The 22,712-nt window shown below is 45.9% G+C and overlaps 1 protein-coding gene across 1 annotated transcript in view; it reads left to right on the top strand.

Annotated features, from left to right (window-relative positions):
- The window catches only part of LOC147111733 (AF4/FMR2 family member 3-like), a 176,301-nt gene extending 162,146 nt beyond the window's left edge, over positions 1-14,155 (top strand). Inside the window, exons 13-14 of the mRNA XM_085998922.1 lie at positions 2,917-3,140; positions 10,727-14,155. Coding sequence (XP_085855048.1) covers positions 2,917-3,140; positions 10,727-10,848 — 346 coding nt within the window. The 3' untranslated portion in view covers positions 10,849-14,155. The remainder of the gene's footprint in view (positions 1-2,916; positions 3,141-10,726) is intronic.
- Positions 14,156-22,712: the final 8,557 nt, after the last annotated feature.

The raw sequence follows: 22,712 nt of genomic DNA, 5'->3' as shown, positions 1-22,712 counted from the left end.
CCCCACCTCCTCACTCTGTCTTGTCAAGCCTACTCCATCACATCACTCCTCACACATACTTACCTTGCAAGCGCACCCATCCTTCTCTTTTTCTATGCACTTCCTCACATCCCCATCTATCCATCCACCACTGCCACTCACCCTCATCCTTATGCAATTTCTTGCCTCTCCCTGATAGTCACCCTTACCAAATGCATTGCATCCACCAAATGAACACATGCTATTACAGTCACTCATAGGTCTGTTTTTCCCCGTTGCAGAAGAGAGCACAGCACATTAGGGAGAGGGAGAGAACCAGACGTGGTCCTCCACAGACCTCACAGCTAACAACTGCAGAGGAGGAAGTGTTAGAGATCAGTGGCATTTCGCCGTCCTGGCCATCGAAGATGGGGACCTCCCAGCTACCTGGTGACACAATTAAATATCATGTCATACGGCACCCAATCATGTTGACTTGATTTCAACAGCGAGTGCAATATGATCATCTTCATAATGATAAGTTGCAACATTCTTACCTTGCCAGCATTAATTCATATCTTTTCTCTCCACCAGGGCCTTCACGCATGCAGGAGGAGTCCATGGAGCTCGCAAATGATGACAAATCCTCAGAGGAGTTGATTCCTTCTGAGGGTGCACCATCACAGGACTCATGCTTACCATGCACCAGCTCAGATAGTTGGGTTTTCACCTGGTGTCTCATACTTCACAAGTGAGCAAGAACAGACAGTGTTGGCAGGGACAGCTGTGGAGAGTCCACATCGGAAGGTGCAGCCGCCTCTGCTCAGCTGGACACAGATGCTGTACCTCGGGAGCTGTTGATGAAAAGGATAATCATTGAGGAGCATCAGAGAATGTGCTATATACTGACAGGCCTTCCAAGCACACGGACCATGATAGCAGAGAGAATGGAGGAGTCTGCCTCAAGCAAAAGTGGGTTGATGTCGCAGGGCTTTGTGATGATGTCTTCTTTTGCATGGATACTGTGGCCAAATCCGTGGAACATCAAACGCGGCAATCAAATGAGTCCATGCAGGCCTTGACCACGGCCGTGCATAGTCTGGATGCCAACATGTCTGCTGCCTTAAATAGGATGACAGATATCTTAGCCGTGGCCTTACAGTGGTGCACTGATCTGCACCAAAGTGCTCTCCAGCAGAGTGGTAGCAGTGAGTGAAGTGCAGCTAGCCCATGAGAGGGATGATGGTGAAAGGGGACATTGAAGTTGGAGCTCCACTCAAAGCGCCCGTTCTTCTTCTCACCTGTTGCCCCCACCTCCCCACAGCCAGTACCCGACAAGCTGCCTCCTCTTCCAATAGCTGAGTCTGCCCCTGCACAGGTGCAGATGGAGTAGTCTTTGGCGGGGCCCTCACAGGCTCCAAAACCCAGAGGGCGTCAGCCAAAAGCATGTCAGCAGTCAGAGCAGCGATCTGAGCAGCCTGCCTCTACCTCTGCTGAAGCCACAGGGGTTGCACCATGTAGGAGCGGTCGGAAAAGGAAGAGTAAACCTTTGTAGTTGCACAAGGGTATGCACATTGGTGTATGAGAACATGTTATGTTGTGAAGTTTCTGTTTAGTAGAATCACATAAATGTTATTCTTTTGCACCACTTTCCTGTCTTGCCCATTCTTGGTTGCTGGGTGGTAACTTGCCTTTTTACTTGCTTGATGATGAATGGGAAGACATGAATTTATGGAGACTAATGGGGGGATGTGCAAGGGGTCATTGGTTGTTTGCAGGACTGCTTTATGTCAGTGGCATTGGGGGCGGTGGGAAGAGTAGCCTTTGCATGTGGTTCTGACATAGGTCCACTGGTGCAACCTAAGTTAACCTTGCATTAATAAGGGCATCGCTGGCATCCCGGGCAGCAAAGTGAGTAGCTGGTGCTGCATTGCCGCCTTCACCTTTCTCCTCATCCTCCTTCCCCTCATCCGCAAATTATTTGCGCTCTGCACCTTGTTCCTCCTGTAGGTCCAACCTCGCTGCTGTGCAATGTTATGCAGAGCGCAGCACATCACATCCTGGCTGGCGTGTACTGAAGAGTGCCTCCAGATCTGTCTAGACACTTGAAGTGCGTCTTCAGCATGCTGATGGCTTGTTCAATCACACATCTGGTGGTCATATGGCATTCATATTAGCACTGTTGGGCTTCATTGGTCGGGTTTCTGACAGGTTTCATCAGCCAAATTTGAAGTGGGTATCTTTTGTCTCCTAGCAGCCACTCTTTAAGTGTGCTTGCCTGTCCAAAGACGTTAGGGAGCTTGGGCTGCCGCAGGACAAAAGCATCATGGCAGCTCCCTGGGAATCTTGTGCACACTTGCATAAAAATCTTTCTGTGGTTTCACACCAGCCACACATTAATGGAGTGGAAGCCCTTGCGGTTCACGAGAACTCCTGGTTGATCTAGGGGTGCGCGGATTGCCATATGTGGGTGGAATATCGCTCCAATTGAGTGATTATCATATGTTAATAGGCGACCCGGCACTCCCGAGAGGTTTGCGCGTAACCAGCCTAATGCACTTGAGTTAAACATGGAAGTCGGCGGGTTGGAGCCGGCTAACCAATGCGCTCGCATTTTTGCCAGTTTTAAACCCCCACCCTCACCCAAACCCACACGCTCCTCCAGGTTAAAATTACCCCCTATATGTCAACCCCAATGCATACATGAATAGGAAAGAATACCACACCAGGAATCTGCACATCATTTCAGAGCACGGAAATGTAATCCTGCAAGATATCCAGGAGCAGCCGCATATATAACCTAAAATCTCAGGGGAAAAAAACAAAGCTGACATAGCCCCCAAAAACTTCACAATTCAAAAAATGATTTTTTTAAAGAGAAATCTTAGGTTTTACAAAAAAAGCTGTCAGTGTTCTTTCTGTATTGTTTCAGTTATATTTATATTATTGCCTTTCTAGGTGCATAAGAACATCCTCACCAATGTTGTCCACACCTTCCCCAGTTAGTTCAGTTAGATCTCATGGGAGCAGTTCCAGTACCAGTGGATCATCCCCCTCTTCAACCATTAACATTCCACAGCGTATCCATCAGTTGGCTGCTAACCATGTCAACATCACCAACAGCATTCTCTACAGTTACGACTACTGGGAAATGGCTGATAATCTGACCAAGGAGAACAAAGGTATATATTTTGGTTCAATTGGAGATGACGTACAGTAGTTTGAACTGCATTAACAGTGGCATTTCTGCTTGCCTGTCTGAGGTGTTTATTCCAAAGTACATAATAATGAGATAATATTCACAAATGCACAAAATGAGGTCCAGAAACAGAACAATGTGAACTTCGAATATGAAAACATGCACCTTTACCTATCCTTCTCTGGCGTTCATAGATTTCCATTTTGTGTCTCCATTATTTTGGAAGTAGTTTTAAAGAACACTTCAGGCAAGCTCCATGCTCAGATTTAAATACATAGGATTTACTAGTAAATCAAACAAGTTTGCCAAGCCCCCTGTGTGTAGCTCCCCCTTTTTCACCATTACAAATCACAACCTGTAAATGTCTATAGTGGTTTCTGACACGTTTGTATAAACGTAGTTACCATACTCAAAACGATCATTATCAACATTTTACAATTCAGGATTTTTTAAATGTTTAATTGATGTTTTATTGATAAGTAATCAGAACAATATAAAAAGATAAGAAATATCACACTTCATATAGGGACAGGGAGAATATTGACTATAACACATGTTATAATGACTAACACATAGACCTAAGATTTCTGATTGGCTCCTTTACCAGCAGAGCAGGGTTTCTGCCTGCCCTGGAAATGGCCCCTGACTCCAGCTATATTTGTGGCACCATTGTTATTTGCATGCAGGAGGTAGTCTCCCATCCTGAACCAGGGAGTTGCATCAGACTGGGAGTGGAGACTTACTGCACCAGACTTTAGGGATCTGCCACAGTGGGAGAAAGAAGACAGCCACTGGGCTGTCTGAAGAAAATATTTTATTTTGTGTAAAAATCTTTTTTTCCTACTGATGGGGTATGTGCATGGTCCGCACACTGGGAGTGTTGCCACAGGCCCCTCTCTTTGATTGAATTCCCAAGGACCCCTTTGCTACCCTTAAAATACTGGATGCTGGGTCCTGTGCCCAGTTCTCAATAGGGCAAGTGGCAGAAACACGTTTTAATTTCATTAGCACGTGCCCACCCATTTATGCACCTTCTTAATGTCAGGAATGACCCAGATTCTGCCTCGCGTCGCCACCAGAGGGCACCATGAACTCTTAATTGTGTCCTTCTTTATTCCTAATTGTACTCACCTGTGCATTGTTATATGCCTACTATTTAAGTGGTGCTCAGTTTATGTTCATTGCTCAGTCTTGAGTTTCACTGTCTTGTGATACCGCTTGCCGGCCTGCTAGCCTGTATCTGTGCTGTTGTTATTTTGTTTATTTCAAGTAAAGTCTATCTTTGTTTTTGCAACCTAACCTCTGCCTCAGTTTGCCTTACTGCAGTTGGGTTCACCAAGTTCCAGTCCTCACAGCAAGACTGAGCCAAAACATGGACCCAGCAGAGAAGGACCAATGGCTATGACAAGTCTTTGAACAGCTACAACTGATCTTGGATGAACTGCGGTGCCTCGCCACGTCATTCTCCCGAAGCCAAAGAAAGCTGGAGGCCCTCATCATTGCTTTCCATCAGAGCCAGAGCCAGAGTCAGGTGATCCAAGCTGCTCCAGCACTGTTACCCGCTCCTCCGGTTTCGCCTCCCCCTCTGAAAGAACCCCGATTACCTGCACCCGAGCGCTACGACGGTAACCCAGGAGGATGTCGAGGTTTTCTCACCCAGTGTTCCCTGGCTTTCCAACTGCAAGGTTCATTATTTCCCAGTGACTGTTCCCGAGTGGCCTACATCATTTCGCTACTCACCGGCAAAGCACTTACCTGGGCTACGGCCGTCTGGGAACAGCAAACTCCGGCATGTTCAAACTACCAACTTTTCTCTGAGGAAATGAGAAGGGTCTTTGATCATCCTGTCAGTGGGAGAGAAGCATCTAACAAACTGCTTCGGCTTCGCCAGGGGGCTCGTAGTGTTGCGGACTACGCTATTGAGTTTTGCACTCTCGCTGCAGAGAGCCAATGGGATTTGGAGGTGCTCATCGCCACTTTTCGCCACGGTCTCACGGATGAAATCAAGGATGAACTGGCTTCCAGAGATCCGGTGAGTGATTTGGAGTCTCTTTTTGATATCTCCATTCGAGTGGATAATCGTCTCCGTGAGAGGCGAAGAGAACGCCACTCCTTTTTCACCCCGCTTCCGGAGACCAGAGCCTTCCCTGCTTCGAAGCCATCCGAGAACCTCCGAGCCATCCCGAGTCCATCTTTGACTGATCCAGAGGAGCCCATGCAGTTGGGAGTAACTCATCTCTTGCAGCCTGAATGTGATCGCCGAATGAGAGAGGGATCTTGCCTCTATTGTTGGGAGCCGGGCCATTTTCGCTCTTCTTGCCCAAAGTTGGTGGGAAAAGCCAGGGCTCGTCCAGGACGGAGGGCCTTGAGATGAGCGTAACCGTCTCTCCCGGTCCCACTGTTTCTAGGGTCCTGCTGGCATCCTCCCTTTTCTGGGGCAATCAACAACATGATCTTCAGGCCCTGGTGGATTCTGGGTCTGATGGTAACTTCATGGATCTAGGTTTAGCCAAACAGCTCAAGATTCCCCTGACCCATCCTGATCACCCCCTCACTGTTGTCGCCCTGGATGGAAGACCCCTGGGCTCTGGAACTATTCACCATCTTACTGCCCCCCTGTGTTTGGGCGTGGAAGGACAACATTTTGAGACCATCCAATTCTCCCTTATCCACTCTCCTGTGTTTCCATTAGTTCTGGGTTACCCTTGGTTGGCCTGCCATAATCCTCGCATGGATTGGGCCGCCGGCCGGCTTACGGAATGGGGCTCCGCCTGCCATACCACCTGTCTTCGCTCCAAGTCTCCTTCCCAGCCCCAGGAGTCCCCATCGCACTCTGAATTGTCCCGAGTGCCTCCCGAGTATGAGGATTTAAAGGAGGTCTTCAGTAAGGTTCGAGCCACATCACTTCCCCCTCATAGGCCATATGACTGTGCCATTGACCTCCTGCCTGGGACATGCCCACCTAGGGGTAGGATCTTCTCCCTTTCTGCTCCAGAGACCGCCGCCATGGAGGATTACGTCCGTGACGCCCTCGCCGCTGGCTTCATCCGTCCGTCCACCTCTCCTGCTGGTGCCGGTTTTTTCTTCGTGAGTAAGAAAGATGGAGGTCTCCACCCCTGCATCGACTACCGTGGCCTTAACAGGATTACTATAAAAAACCGTTATCCTCTTCCGCTCATGTCGACTGCCTTCGAGCTACTACAGGGAGCCACAGTCTTCACAAAATTGGATCTCCGCAACGCCTACAACCTCGTCCGCGAAGGGGATGAGTGGAAGACGGCATTCAACACACCTACTGGGCACTATGAGAACCTGGTCATGCCCTTTGGATTGACCAATGCCCCTGCTGTGTTCCAGGCGCTCATCAATGACATCCTCAGACATGCTGAATCGCTTTGTCTTTGTCTACCTAGATGACATTCTCATTTTCTCCAAAACTCTTCACAATCATGTCCAGCATGTAAGGCAAGTCCTGCAACGTCTGCTTTACAACCTCTTGTTTGTCAAGGCTGAGAAGTGTGAGTTTCACGTTTCCACGGTTTCATTTCTGGGCTTCATCATCTCCAGTGGCAACATCCAAATGGACCCTGGCAAGACCCAAGCTGTCCGAGATTGGCCACCACCCACCTCTCTCAAACAGTTGCAACGTTTCTTGGGGTTTGCTAATTTCTATCGGAGATTCATCAGGAACTTCGGCACCATTGCTGCCCCTCTCAACGCCCTCACCAAAACCGCTTCCACCCGGTTCAGTTGGTCCGCTGAGGCTGCGCAGGCTTTCGAGGATCTCAAGCGGCGCTTCACGTCTGCTCCTGTCCTCGTGATTCCGGATCCCTCATTCCCCTTCATTGTCGAGGTGGATGCCTCGGATATTGGAGTGGGTGCCGTTTTGTCCCAGCGGTCAAGCGACAAAAAACTGCACCCTTGCGCCTTCTTTTCTCGCCGACTCACTCCTGCAGAACGAAACTACGATATTGGGAACAGGGAACTACTAGCAGTTAAGTTGGCATTGGAGGAGTGGAGACATTGGTTGGAGGGGTCTAAACACCCGTTCATTGTCTGGACAGACCATAAGAATCTGGCCTATATCCAGGGGGCCAAACGGCTTAACTCTCGTCAAGCTCGCTGGGCACTGTTTTTCAATCGTTTTGACTTTGCCCTGTCTGTCATATCGTCCAGGATCCAAGAATCTCAAGCCTGATGCTCTCTCCAGGCAATTTGATCCACCCGAGCAGGAGAGACAACCAGAACCTATTCTTCCTACTTCTCGAATTGTAGCACCGGTTCGCTGGGGGATCGAGACGTTGGTCAGAAAGGCGCAACAGAGGGAGGCAGACCCTGGCAACGGCCCACCCGGTCGCCTTTTTGTTCCCAACACGGCACGCTCAAGTCCTGCAGGGGGGGCATTCGTCGCGACTCACCGGTCATCCAGGCACATCCAGGACGCTGGAGTTCCTTCGCAGAAGGTTCTGGTGGCCCACCATGGAGAAGGACGTAAAGGCGTTCGTGGCAGCTTGTGCCATTTGTGCACGAAACAAGAACCCTCGATCTCGCCCCCAGGGTTTGCTGCATCCTCTCCCCATTCCCACCTGCCCCTGGTCACACCTCTCTGTGGATTTCATCACAGGTCTTCCACCATCTCAAGGCAACACACACATTCTGCCCAAGCTTCCCTCAGCCCAAGAGACAGCCGAGCTCATGGTCCAGCATGTTTTCAGGTTGTTCGGTTTGCCTCTTGACATCGTCTCTCACCGTGGTCCACAATTCGCCTCCCAGTTTTGGAGAGCTTTCTACAAGCTCATTGGAGCTACTGTCAGCCTTTCCTCGGGTTTCCACCCTCAGTCTAACGGTCAAACAGAACGGATCAACCAAGACCTGGAGACGACCCTGAGGTGTCTCGTGTCCGCTAACCCTGCGACCTGGAGTCGTCACATCGTCTGGGCTGAGTACGCGCACAACACCTTGCGCTGCTCCCCCACAGGAATGTCACCGTTCGAGTGCCAGTTCGGTTTTCAGCCTCCACTGTTGCAGGAGCTCGAGGTGGGGGTTCCCTCCGCGGAGAAGTTTGTCCAGCGCTGTCGACGAACCTGGAGGGGAGCGCGGCTGGCCTTACAACAAGCTTCTCGGCAGCGACAGATCCAGGCCAACAAGCGGCGCAGACCGGCTCCTTCATTCCGTCCTGGTCAGAGGGTCTGGCTTTCTACGCAGGATCTCCCGCTGCGAGTGGAGTCCCACAAGCTGGCGCCTCGTTTCATCGGTCCCTTCATGGTGTTGAGGAAAGTCAACCCGGTGTCCTACCATCTCCAGCTGCCCTGCTCCATGCGGATTCATCCTACCTTCCATGTCTCCCGGCTCCAGCCAGTGGCCATCAGTTCCCTGGCGTCCGCCACGAGGCCTCCTCCTGCTCCCTGCATCATCGAAGGCCAGCCTGCCTACACGGTCCATCGCCTGATGGACTCTCGCCGGGTTCGCAGGGGCCTCCAGTTCCTGGTGGACTGGGAGGGATATGGTCCGGAGGAATGCTCCTGGGTCCCGGACCGGAACATCCTGGATCGCGATTTAGTGCAGAACTTTCTTCGTCGTCGTCGCCATGGACCTTCTGGGGGAACGTCAGGGGCCGTTCCTAGGGGGGGGGGGGGTCCTGTCAGGAATGACCCAGATTCTGCCTCGCGTCGCCACCAGAGGGCACCATGAACTCTTAATTGTGTCCTTCTTTATTCCTAATTGTACTCACCTGTGCATTGTTATATGCCTACTATTTAAGTGGTGCTCAGTTTATGTTCATTGCTCAGTCTTGAGTTTCACTGCCTTGTGATACCGCTTGCCGGCCTGCTAGCCTGTATCTGTGCTGTTGTTGTTATTTTGTTTATTTCAAGTAAAGTCTATCTTTGTTTTTGCAACCTAACCTCTGCCTCAGTTTGCCTTGCTGCAGTTGGGTTCACCAAGTTCCAGTCCTCACACTTAAGTCATTTTCATTTCTAAATGTCCACTGGAATGTAAACAGGAAATTAACGGTGAAAAGCTGACAAATGTACTGTGCCTACATTTCATGCATACTTTCAAACTGTGTCATGAGATGAAAATTTGACAGTATTATCCATAAAGGAGTTAATAAATGTTCATAATTTTTTTTAAATCATAACATTTCTATTTCCTTCAGTTCAAATTAATTTTGGCAGTTCAAATTCACTCCAAGTGTGGCATCTCAAATATTTCTATGTTCAGCTCAATATTCCCTGCAGTTGTTTAGATACAATCTGCAATTATTGCTGCATAATGAAAATATTGAAAATAATTTGGCTTGACCTACATTTCTGTCACACAATTTTCACATCCCCAATAGTAACTGAGGTACAGCTGAATAGGATGATGTAAGCTTAGTCTGTTTTGCTCAAAATTGGTCTTACAAAGTTTGCTTAATGTTTTTTTTAATGAACCAGTTATTCATTGTCATATAATGATGGGAATGTCATCAAATAATGTCACATGATACAACATCATATAACCTTGGTGCAACCTGCATATCAATGAGAACTTTCAAATTTAACATGGGCCTAGAAATTCAGTTAGGGGCGCCCAGCTCGCCTGGGCGTCGGAATTACCGCTGCGCGCGGAGCCACTTGCGCCAGCGGGAAATTCAGTTTCAGCGCCCCAAGTGGAAGCCGGCCGCTAAACAAGGGTTTCAGCGCCCTGCTTGGGGCGCTGAAACTGAATATCGGCGTGCAAAGTGCCGCAGCGCCACCCGCTGCGGCACGGCAGCCTGCGGTACTGCAGGCCTTCCTCTCGCTCTTAAGGGGGCGGTGCCTGCAGCAGCGCGATCCCCGCTCGCGAGTGCTGGCAAATGAGCCCGGCACCAAGGAGAAGTGCCGGGCTCTCTGGAAACAGCCGGCAATGCCGTGGGGGGGGGGTGTAGGAGGCCGGGGACGGAGGTGCGGGCAGGCGGCCGCCGAAAAAGCAGCCGGCCGCACCTCCACCTTAACTCGCCCCACTACCGGCACAGGTAGGCCCCGTGTACCGGTCGCTGTTTGCGGCCGGCGCGGGGGAGGCGGCAGCAACCAAATATGGCCAGCGGGCCGATAGCAGGGCGCTGCACACACCGATGACGTCATCGGTGGCGGCGCAGCGCTACTGGCTAACGCCACCATTAGCGCCCCGCTAAATATCGCGATAGGTTTGCACAGTGGCGCAAAAGCCCTCTTTGGGCGCAAACTGGTGGCGCAGGCCACTGAATTTCTAGGCCATGGAATTTAACAGTTTAAGATAAAGTCTGATCATGATCAATTAAAATGGTTTCTAAATACATTTTTCTACTTCCAGGCCAACCCTAAATCCAGCAATCAAACTAGGATTTACATCAGACCTGTCAATTACCATGCATTTTTAGGGAAATATTTATTTTGTTTAAAATAAATCTTTCTGTGTCACTCATTGAAGTTGATAGAGCTGTGTTGTTTTTTCAATGTACTTCCAATCTGTTTTACTATTTTTCTTCTCACTTTTGACATGGTGTGATTTTTTAAAAATCTATGCCCCATTGCATTACAAAGTAACTTTAGTATCTTCTCTTTTCAGAGTTCTTTCATGACCTTGATGCACGGATGGGACCTATAACACTACATAGCAGTATGACACATCTTGTTCAATACACTCAACAAGGACTGCATTGGATACGAATCAGTAATCACATGTTGTAGTGGCTTTACCAATTAGCAGCTTACATGTACTTTCAGTTCTAAAGTGTTGAACTGCTGGTTTACTCAAAGGCTCTTGAGTACATTGAAAGAAATCTTTGCATTGGAATGTCAAGCCTTAAATTTGGTTCTTCCTTGATATTAAAGAGTATTAGGCTTCAGTCTATGAATATGTCAAGAGATTGAAGAAGCACCAGTGCAATTTTTCAGCACTCTTTCCTCTTGTTTCCTGTCTCTCGGCACTCTCCTATCTCTCACATCAGGAAATACCCGTCTATAGTTGTTGAATAGTACAATCTTTGAGTTACAATAAATTTGTTCATATTGACTGTTCACGGGACTTCACAGACAACCATACATGTGTAAACTTCAAACATTTTATTTTCTTTCTCTTGCAGGTTTCTACCTATAATGATACATTACTGTATAAAGTAATTTAAAATTATAATCAAATTCCATTCTTATTTTATAGCAAAAGGTAAAAAGAGTAAGTGCAATTTATGGCAATAAGTAATAAATGATTATCTATTAATCAGAAGACCAACTAAGTTAAGACTGATGATGGTGTTAATAATGACAGAGAGGGAATTCCAATTTAGAAAAAGTAAATGCTGTCTAAGAAATATGAGTGAGAGTGTGTGTAGTAATTGTAAATGATTCATTGAGTTTATTTCGAGTAGGTTAAAAGGGTTTTCTATGGTTCAAATATTAATTGGTAGGTTTTTGACATAAAATTCTGCCTCACCTCATGCTATTAAACTTTTTATAAATAGGATTGTGTCATTTCAAAAACTAAATAAAGGTTAGCATTCTTCAGGTTAGTTGAAAATTCTGGGCATTATTTACAGAACTATGTTTGTCTCTCTCAAATTCAGTACAGTAGTCCAGATAGCATTATGGAAATATTGTAAATTTGTCCCATCTTTCTATTTTCAACACAGTCACAGATGACCTGCACCTGGAATTTCCGTGGGGTTCTTCTAATCTTCTGCCATAACTTCAGGGTAAGATCAGCGGAAAACCTGAAGTGACCCAGGATTTCTGCCGATCTTCTGCAAAAGTTACAGCCAGTGATCGAGGAACCCCTGTGGAAATTCTACCCCTAGAGTCCAGCAACATTCTGTCCAGTAAATAGGCATACTACGTAAATGATATTTCAACAATAGGAAATACCTTTTCTGCAAAAGGAAGCGAAGTGTCAGTCCAAAATTAAAATGGGAAAATCCATTCTTCAAAACATCAGTTATAGGACACTTTCCAAAGAAAGAAGCAAATGTCTTTACTTCATCCTGTTTCCTAGAAATTTTTAAATATGAATTTTCTTTTTTACAATATATTTTTTAGGTTCAGTGCTAATTTTAGGAATAACAATATACAATAAGGTCGGGTGGGCGAGTTGCTTGTCTACCACCAAGCTACACTATAGTAATGAGAGCTGTCATCAGGCAATAAGTAATAGCACTAGTAAAATAGAAGCCTCAGATAAACAGGGTCAACTATTGGGACAGGTTTTCAAGGGCATAACAATATTGATGACAACAAATCATCATTTAGAACCTTGTTTAATTTAATTCAGATTTCATCTAGAGATTATTCCCCCTTTATTTTATAATGCTAAGCTGTAATATTTTGTCAGCTATTACCAGTATAGACTTTAGGGGATTAAATTCATTAGTATTCTGTAATAGCAGTGCTGTAAAGATTAATATCTTACTGAGCATTACATCTGCTCTGTCATATTCAACTTGTCGGATCTTTGACTTTTGCAATAAAGAGTTTGGTGGGAACATTTATTGTTTATCCATAATATCATTTTAGTTCATTATTAGTCCATTATTTAATTATTTATAGTCACAACAGGCCACATCTCTTTTTATTTCTTTGTTAATTGTCTTTTCACCTATTCCTCTTTGTAATGTTTGTGAAATAGTTCAAATTTTACTCCTTCAGCAAGGAATGTTTGATATGTCAAAGTGCATTATTTACTTACAAAGCACATCTTTCTGTTTAATTATAATATTGTATAATGTATACAATTGTCTAATGTTAATGCATTTAACTTATATACAAAATTAGTTTACTTTTCAGTCTGCCGTAAGGTATCAAACACCCTCGCCACTGCTGTCTTTGATTTTATATTTTTGGATGAAATGTGCTGTTATCTGAAAATTGGCATTTCCAAGCCAATCAAATTACCATAATTAGCTGCAAAATTGTATAATAGTAATTAAGATACAGACAGGCATGTACATGTGAATGAAGCCTCGGGAGTCAGTCATGCTCTTGTTTGGAGTAATTTGTATTAAACTGAATTCATTATGGTTTTACAGTATTATTTACTGTAAAAATGAAGACTATTGTATAAATATATTGTCCTCTTGACCGAAAAATGGATAGTTCTGTATTTTAAAAATGCATTTTCATTTTGAGCCTAAATTCTTGTAGATTCTTGCTCCTCAATTTGTCCACATCAATGTTTCTGGAAAGATCATTGTAAAGTTAATCTTGCTCAATTGTAATTGGACAAGCCTTAACATTTTTTTAACAAAAAGCACTTTTATATGAAAAAGTAAATAATAATTGGAGACATCAAAAACATTACTGTTTTATGTCTTTTGTCATAATAAACAGACAAGTCAGCAGGTTAATCAAACTTGAGAGGGCTTTGCTGGGTCAAAAGAACTATAATCACCTGGTGGAGGGCATCTCAAAACAAATTTTACCTTTCACAGGCTCCATTATTCCAGCAAAAGCATATTTCCTACTAGTTTTACAGTAAACAGAAGATTTGTTCTAGCAATTATAAGCTAAGAGGACAGTTTCATCTTCTTAGTAATTGAAGCATGAATTACCCTGGCCTTGAATTTCTTCCATTTTACTGCCTGGCTGGTTTTGGGACAGCCGGATGACGAAAATGGTTGGTGAGGTGTTCCGCTGAATTACTTCCCCCTTAACAATGGCCATCAGCATGTTCCTCTGACATGAGGACAGCGTAGCATTGCCAACTCTGGTCGGACATATTCCTGGAGGATTCAGTACATGATCTTCTGCCTCCAACTGCCTTGCCCCCCTCCCACCCACACTCCTGCCATTGGTCGCCCAAAACATCCATCCACATGGTGCACTGCCTTCCCACACCAATTAGAAAGCAAAAAGACTCTTCGTTGCCCAATTGGATGATTCTTGACTGTCAGTCAAACAGCCTTTTTTCCCAGCGCCAATATTTTTATAACTAACAAACAGAAGTGTTCATTTTTTAATGCCCCTATGACTTTTTTCTCCAGGGTTACTTGCAGCAGTGTCCTGGCAATTAACCTTCAATTCCTGGAGACTCCAGGCCAATCCGGTTGGAAACCTTAGGACAATGGCTAGATGCATCCATCAAAATACAGCCCGCTGGCATTCATGTCAACTACCTGATTTCTGTTTGTGGTTGGCCCATCACTAAGAATGCCATTAAGGGGCATTCAGTGACAATACTGACAGGTAGAACTGCATTTAAAGTGAACCTTTAGGATAGGATCTTCAAATTGCTATAAATTTGCTTGTGAGCAATCGCTGAAAATAATTTTTCACTTTTTTGATCCAAATCTTTCTACTAGTTTCAATGTTGTTCTTTGTTTTCTGGGGCTTTCTTTATGTACCTCATTCAACACAGGCAGCAATGCTGCATCTATTAGAGATTCCTCTCTACTTGTGCTATTTAGAGGGAGAAGTGGATGAGGACCAATGCATGGAGGACAGGCTTATCAGGCAACACAGATGGCATCTGCCACCTACTCGTAGGTACTCACTGCCCTGCATTAACAGGGCAAGGCACACCTACCTCGACATGAACAGTGCTTAAGGAATCGATGCTTCATTTGTGAGGCTGTACAGGATTTGTGCCATATGCTTGAACCAGACCTGAAGCCCATTTTTGGTCAAAGTCAGTGCCAGAATAGTAAGATTGCTGGGCACTGAGGGTGAGAATCCCCACAAGAGAGTATTGCAGTTTGTATAGAAGGAGGTGGAAGAGGTAGTTGGTGCCACCTCCATCACCCAAGATCTGCTACAAAGTATTGGAAGAAGTTCACTGACCTCACAAGGGTAGCTAAAGTAAGTCTAAGTGCTGGTGCCAATATACATTTACCACTCATATTGTCTTCATTCACCTCCTTACCTATCATACTATTTCTTTCTTGCCCAGCTCTCCACCCCCTCCCCCCCCCCCCCCCCCCATTAAAGGAGCAGGCAGGTGCCTTTAGGTAGCAGCCACCTGTCAGATTGCCCACCCTCCCAATTGGCAAGCTGCCTATACGGAGCATAATTAGAACTAACACTTCAACTATTACATTTCCAAGGCCTGGAAAATCCAGGGGCCCTACTCCGTTGCTGTAAGTACAATAGAGCAAAGCCCCTGGGGTGGGATAACAAGCAGAAAACCTTTCAGTAAATTCTTTTAGCTACTGGATTTATCTTGTGCCTTCATAGAAACTTTCTTCTGTCTTTGAAAAATGGCAAAGGATCACAACATCAGACTTCATTTCAACTTTAACTAATAAGCAAATGTATTGAGCAAAAGGTGAACATGGTACTATATAATAGTAATATATTACACGTAAATATTTTCAGTAGATATTATGCTAATCAGCTTCTTGAACAAAACAATAAATGGTCACATTATATATGCTTAGCTATTATTTTGTAGTTAGCCTTTAAACATGCTTTTAAGTATTCTTTTCTTCTTGTCTTTCTAACTGCAAAAGCTAAACTGACCGAACCTATGGCCGCGATTTTCTCCTCGGTGTCGGGATGGGTGTGGGTCAGCTGGTATCTGGGTTCCAGTCCTGCCCCCAGCTGCCTCCACTCTACAGATTTGATTTTCCCTTGATTGGCCTTGTTGAGCCCGCACTGCGAACTTACTGGCCAATTAACAGAAAGCGGGACTATGCCCCCTAGTCCTAGACTCTCCAGCCAGGGGAAACAACCTCTCAGCATTTACCTAGTCAATCCCCCTCAGAATCTTATATGTTCCAATGAGATCACCTCTCATTCTTCTAAACTCCAGAGCGTATAGGCTAAATCCCTCCTCATAGGACCACCCTCTCATCCCAGGGATCAATCTAGTAAACCTTTATTGCACCACCTCCAAGGCAAGTAGGTCAATCCTCAAATAAAGAGACCAAAACTGTGCACAGTACTCCAGGTGCAGTCTCACCAGAGCCCTGTACAATTGTAGTAAGACTTCCTTACTCTTGTACTCCAACCCCCTTGCAATAAAAGCCAACATGCCATTTACCTTCCTAATTGCTTGCTGTAACTGCATGCTAACTTTCTGTGTTTGCTGTACGAGGACACCTAAATCTCTCTGAACACCAACATTTAATAGTTTCTCACCATTTAAAAAATATTCTGTTTTTCTATTCTTCCTACCAAAGTGAATAACTTCACATTTCCCTACATCATACTCCATCTGCCACTTTATTCCCCATATTGCTTTATTGTCTATGCAGTTAGTAGTTCTGCAATCATGCATAGTTTCTAATAAATTCTTTATAGTATGCATTCTGTCATTCTGAAAGACTGTCTGACGTTTGACACCATTTCAGGGTGTGGAAATGCACTTATAGCTGTTATTTCTGAGGATCAGCGTTGTTGGCTTGATGAAAGAGAGAAAGAAAGAAAGACTTGCATTTATATAGCGCCTTTCACGACCACCTGACGTCTCAAAGCGCTTTTCAGCCAATGAAGTACATTTGGAGTTCGTCACTGTTGTAATGTGGGAAACACGGCAGCCAATTTGCACACAGCAAATATGGGTAATTTTCTGACTGCACTTGGAGGAAGTGCTTATTACAAATTCAGGCACTGACCATTTAAATTAATGCTCAGAAAATTGTGCTAGTGAATGCCCATATTTCCATATTTAATGGCCCTTGAGCAGGGGGACGAGATTCCCCACTGAGAATGCAAAGTTGGAAAATGATTCCTAACATGTCCTAAGAATGCCATTTCATTTCACAAAAATTACATGTTTGGGTTTATAGTCAATCTCGCTTTCTGTGGATGGGAGAACACTTGCTGCAAATCCTTCAGCTGGTCCCGAATAATTGGGTGGTGCCACATCATCCAGGTACACTACAGAACAGCCAACCTATTATTTATAATGCACTGGAGCACAGCTGGGGCTATGCACAGCTCAAATGGTAGTAACTTGAACTGGAACAACCTTCCGCTGGAATGAAAAGACACCTTGGACCTGCTGCCAGAATGTACAGCCTACTTGTGAATATGTAGAACGATGTCCAGTATATGTTGATATATTTGGCCTTTTACAGGAAGTCCGAAACTCATCCACTCAAGGCATCAAGTATCTTTAACAGTCACCTCAATCAATTTTATGTAATTCACACATAAACTATTCTTCCCATATGGCTTTGCGGCAGTGACCAGAGGAGCTGTCAATGGGTCTGAGACTGGTTTAGTAATATCATCTGTTAGCATCTTTGCAATATATTGGTATATCAATGCTTTCTTTGCTGGTGATCTGTGATAGAGGGTTATGTCAATGGGAGTAAAATCCGGGTGGAGAAGTCACACAGAGGCCTGTTCAGTAATTAATTTTATCTGTTCTTCAACAACATCATAAAGTTATGTCCCCAAATAATTGCTTGACTAATTTACATTGCACCTAGCCTATCTCTGTGGAGCAACCATAACCAAGGGGTTCTGTGGTGTTACTATGTGTGGTTCATAAACACTATCAGTTTCTACATGACTAAAACTTGCCTCTCAGGAGCTTTCCTTTCACTACGAGACATTCAACATTTATTATAAAAAGATTAGTGAAATCAAGTATAGGTCCCTTGCAGTCAGAAGCAGGGGAAGTTATAATGGGGAACAAAGAAATGGCAGACCAATTAAATACATATTTTGTTTCTGTCTTCACAAAGGAGGACACAAATAACCTCCCAGAGATGTTGGAGAACATAGGGTCTGATGAGAGGGAGGAACTGAAAGAAATCAGTATTTGTAGGGAAATGGTGTTAGGGAAATTGACGGGATTGAAGGCCGATAAATCCCCAGGGCCTGATAATCTACATCCTAGGGTACTTAAGGAGGTGGCCCTAGAAATAGTAGATGCATTGCTGATCATCTTCCAAAATTCACTGGAATCTGGAACTGTACCCATGGATTGGAAGGTAGCTAATGTTACCCCACTATTCAAAAAGGGTGGTAGAGAGAAAACGGGGAATTACAGACCGGTAAGCCTGACATCGGTAGTGGGGAAAATGCTAGAGTCCATTATAAAGGATGTAATAACTAAGCACTTGGAAAACAGTGACAGGATCGGACAAAGTCAACATGGATTTACAAAAGGTAAATCGTGCTTGACTAATCTACTGGAATTTTTTGAGGATGTAACTGGGAAAATAGATAAGGGAGAACCAGTAGATGTGGTGTATTTGGACTTTCAAAAGGCTTTCGATAAGGTCGCGCATAAGAGATTAGCGTGTAAAGTTAAGGCACATGGGATTGGGGGCAAGGTATTGACTTGGATAGAGAACTGGTTGGCGGACAGAAAGCAGAGAGTAGGAATTAACGGGTCTTTTTCTGAGTGGCAGGCAGTGACTAGTGGGGTACCGCAGGGATCGGTCCTTGGACCCCAGCTATTCACAATATACATTAATGATCTAGATAAGGGAACTAGATGTAATATCTCCAAGTTTGCAGACGACACAAAGCTGGGTGGGCGTGTGTGCTGCGAGGAGGATACCGAGAAACTCCAGGATGATTTGGACAGGTTGGGTGATTGGGCAGAAGCGCGGCAGATGCAATATAACATGGATAAATGTGAGGTTATCCACTTTGGTGTCAAAAACAGAAATGCAGACTATTATCTGAATGGCAATAGATTGGGAGAAGGGGAAGTGCAACGAGACCTGGGTGTCCTTGTGCACCAGTCGCTGAAGGTAAGCATGCAGGTGCAGCAGGCGGTGAAGAAGGCAAATGGTATGTTGGCCTTCATAGCGAAAGGGTTTGAGTACAGGAGTAAGGATGTCCTGCTGCAGTTGTACAGGGCCTTGGTGAGACCACACCTTGAGTACTGTGTGCAGTTTTGGTCGCCTTATCTGAGGAAGGATATTCTTGCCATGGAAGGAGTTCAGCAAAGATTCACAAGGCTGATCCCTGGGATGGCAGGAATGATGTATGAGGAGAGATTGGGTCGATTGGGCTTATACTCACTGGAGTTTAGAAGAATGAGAGGGGATCTCATCGAAACTTATAAAATTCTGACAGGTCTGGACAAACTAGATGCAGGTAGAATGTTCCCAATGGTCGGAGAGTCCAGAACCAGGGGTCATAGTCTAAGGATAAGGGGTAAGCCATTTAGGACAGAGATGAGGAAGAATTTCTTCACTCAGAGAGTGGTGAACCTGTGGAATTCTCTACCACAGAAGGCAGTTGAGGCCAAGTCTTTAAATATATTCAAGAAGGAGTTAGATATATTTCTTAGAGCTAAAGGTATCAAGGGATATGGGGAGAAGGCAGGTACGGGGTGCTGAGTTTGGATGATCAGCCATGATCTCATCGAATGGCGGAGCAGGCTCGAGGGGCCGAATGGCCTACTCCTGCTCCTATCTTCTATGTTTCTATGTTTCTATTATCAAATTACATCCAATCAATCAATCGTGACCCCATACTGACAAATGAAATTGCAGTCTAGCAGAAAAGGCACTGATAAATTCTCGTTAATAGACAATCCTGATAAAAACTGAATGCCAGTGGGTTAAATTCATAGGCCGGAATTTTCTGTACCTGGGCGGGTCGGGTGCGGGCGGTCAGCGTGGCGGGTCGCGACCCCTTTGCTGCTTCCATCCCACTGCAAAAAACAACTTTCCGATAATGGGCCCTATTATGGCCGCCCTGCGCGTTACCCAGTTCAATTAAATGGTGTGGGTCTGATGACATCACCCATGACGCATTTTCAGCTGGTAGATTTAAAGGGGCCATGGCCACATTGCATTCATCTAGGAGTGTGCAGGCAGCACAATGGGGGTTTTCATTGCTCCAGTTGGAGAGATGGCTTCACAGAGGCAAATGGCTGCACCCAGGTTCTCCGATGACTCCTTCCATATCCTTGTGAAAGGAGTCAGAGCATGCAGGGAGGTCCTCTTCCCTTCCAATGGGCGGAAGAGACCTCCCCAGGAGACAAAAACAGCCTGGCTCCAAATTGCAGGAGTGTTAGGAGGACCTGGGTGCATTGCCACAATTGTTTCAATGATCTCATTAGATTTGGAAAGGTAAGTACAAAGCCACACTCAGCTTCATCCTGCTGTGCCTCTCATCACATCCACATCACTCTGCCTTCTCAACCCTACTCCTGCACATCCTTATTCACACCAACATACCTTGCACGTCCACCCATCCCTCTCTATCTACATTATCACATCCCTATCTTACTAGCCACCCCTCACACGCACCCTCATCCTAATGCAATTATACTGACTAACAACACGCAAGGAGCCCACTTGGCATTGCCATCCCACTCCATCATAGTCTCCCTCTACACATGTAACCCAACCATTCCTTACACTCATTCCATTACTCTCACTCAACCTTCTCTTCTTTACCTCCTTGTAGGAGAAGAGAGCACATAATAAGAGGGAGAGGGAGAGAACTGGAGGTGGGCATCCACCATTTGTGACCCTCACAACAGCAGAGGAGGCTGCGTTGGAAGTCTTGAGAGTGGCCGAGCAGCTGAAGGTGGGAGACGGAGATAGGGAAACATCTCTGCAACCTGGTGACAGAATTACATATCAAACAGCTACATGGTAGGCATCAATCACTCATACGGGGACTTATGTCACCAACCACTGAATGGTCATCATGTGCATAATGGTATGTGCACCCATTCTTCATATGGCATAGCTAACTCATCTATTTACTGTCCCACAGGTCCATCAAGAGTCCCCATCCCCCCCACCCCACACTATCCAGGAGGAAGAGCAAGATGACTCCTCAGAGGAGCCTCCAGCCTCTGAGGGCACAGCATCATCAGACATGAGCGCACCCAGCACCCAGCACCAGCACAGATACGCACACCTCAGTGGGTCCAACGTGAGATAGAGTAGTGTTGTCACTGGGTCCGTCACAAGTCATGAGTGAGCAAGAGCAGATGGTGGGGACAGGGATAGCAGTGGGGACTCCTCGCCAGAGGGCGCAGGACATTCCCAGCTCTGCTCAGCTGCATGCAGATGCTGAGCCTCGGGGGCCATCGAGAAACAGGGAAATCCTGGAGGTGCAGCAAGAAGTGCAGGAGGCTCTGACAGGTTTTGCGAGTGTGATGTCTGCAAATGTTCAGAGAATGGAGGAGTCCATCTCCAACATGAGCACCACCGTGTCGCAGGTGATGGTGACTGCAGGTTCTTCCATGGATAGGATGGCCATCTGCATGGAGCAGCTAATGCGCCACTCACAGGAGCTCATGCTATCTATGGAGAATAGATGGCAATCTATGGAGCATAGATGGCAGAGGCTCATAGACCTCCTGTCTAGGAGGGATGTCAACGTAGATGTGGGTCCTCATGGCCCCACTGATGGGCATCAATGTGCTCTCCAGCTCCTTGCAAGCAGGGAAGTGCGGGTGGCCCATGAGAGGGATGATGGTGAGAGGGGAGAGGGAAGTATGGGCTCCTCTCAAAGCACTTAAACTTCTCCCCTGTTGCCACCCTTTCAGTCAGAGCCCCAGATGGCTTCTCGGATCGTGATGGCCGAGTCTGCCCCTGCACAGTCACAGGAGGAGCAGACTTTGGCGGGGCCATCACAGGCTCCAAAACCAAGCGGACATCTGCCAAGAGTGTCTAAGCAGTCGCAACAGGGAAGTGAGCAGGCTGTCTCTACCTCTGCTGAAGCCACAGGGGTAGTACTTCATAGAAGCATGCAGAAGAGAAAGATGACACACAAGTAGATTCACAAGGACACTTGGGTGTTTTAGTCAATGTTAATGGTAAGATTCCGTTAATGTATTGCCAACCATTAAAATCTTTATTTTCATCGTCTTGGACACATTTGTGTGTACCTTCGGAAGTGGCTTAGTGAGTTGCAGTGACTGGTGAGACATAACGGAACTACCAGCAATGATGGTCAGTGTGAAAGGAATGGCTTGGTTATTGTAGGGATCCTTTATGGTGTTGCTGTGGGGTGGTGCCAACCTGGCACAGCATGTGGCAGACATATGGGTGTACAGCATAAAGTTAACTAAATCTCCCCATGATGGTGCCATCCCTGGCCTCCCGGGCAGCAATGTTCTTGGGTGCTGATGCCCTCTGTCCTGTGCAGCATCAGGTGATTGCGGAGAAGGTTGGTGTTGTTGTTGGTGCTGCTGGTGTGCCTGGTGCTGCTGGTGTTGGGGCTCATCGTGGTCCGATTCTGAAGACCAAATTGAGACAGTATAAATGGCACCCATGCTGATGGAATAGATGGCAGGTCAAGTAGAGTTGACAGAAGCAATCTGTTAATGGTGAGAAAAATTCTTCCAATGAGGTGACACAGGCTGAAGACTTTGCTGGAAACACTTGCAGCCTGCAGAAAGTTAAATCTGTGCTGGCAATGTAGTCAGCAACAGCTCCTGCCTGAGGAAAGTGATCAGCTGTGAGGTGGGAGCTTTTATAGTACATTTGATGCTATCAAGTAATCAGCTGGAGCAATGGTCACTCAACTTCCACCTCAGGTTGACAGATGTAGTTCCCAAGCTGCATGATTCCTGTGGCCATGCAGGGAAATTTGAAATGTTGGGGGGGAAAAGGCTCTTAAGTGTCTGACAACAAGCTTATAATGATTTGAAGAGACATTAAGAGGTATTCAAAACGTCTCATTTTGAA

The sequence above is a fragment of the Somniosus microcephalus genome, chromosome 10, assembly GCF_052327205.1.
Source record: "Somniosus microcephalus isolate GS21.2 chromosome 10, FLI_Smic_1.0, whole genome shotgun sequence".
NCBI classification, from domain to species: domain Eukaryota; kingdom Metazoa; phylum Chordata; class Chondrichthyes; order Squaliformes; family Somniosidae; genus Somniosus; species Somniosus microcephalus.
This window is presented reverse-complemented; position numbering and strand designations above follow the sequence as displayed.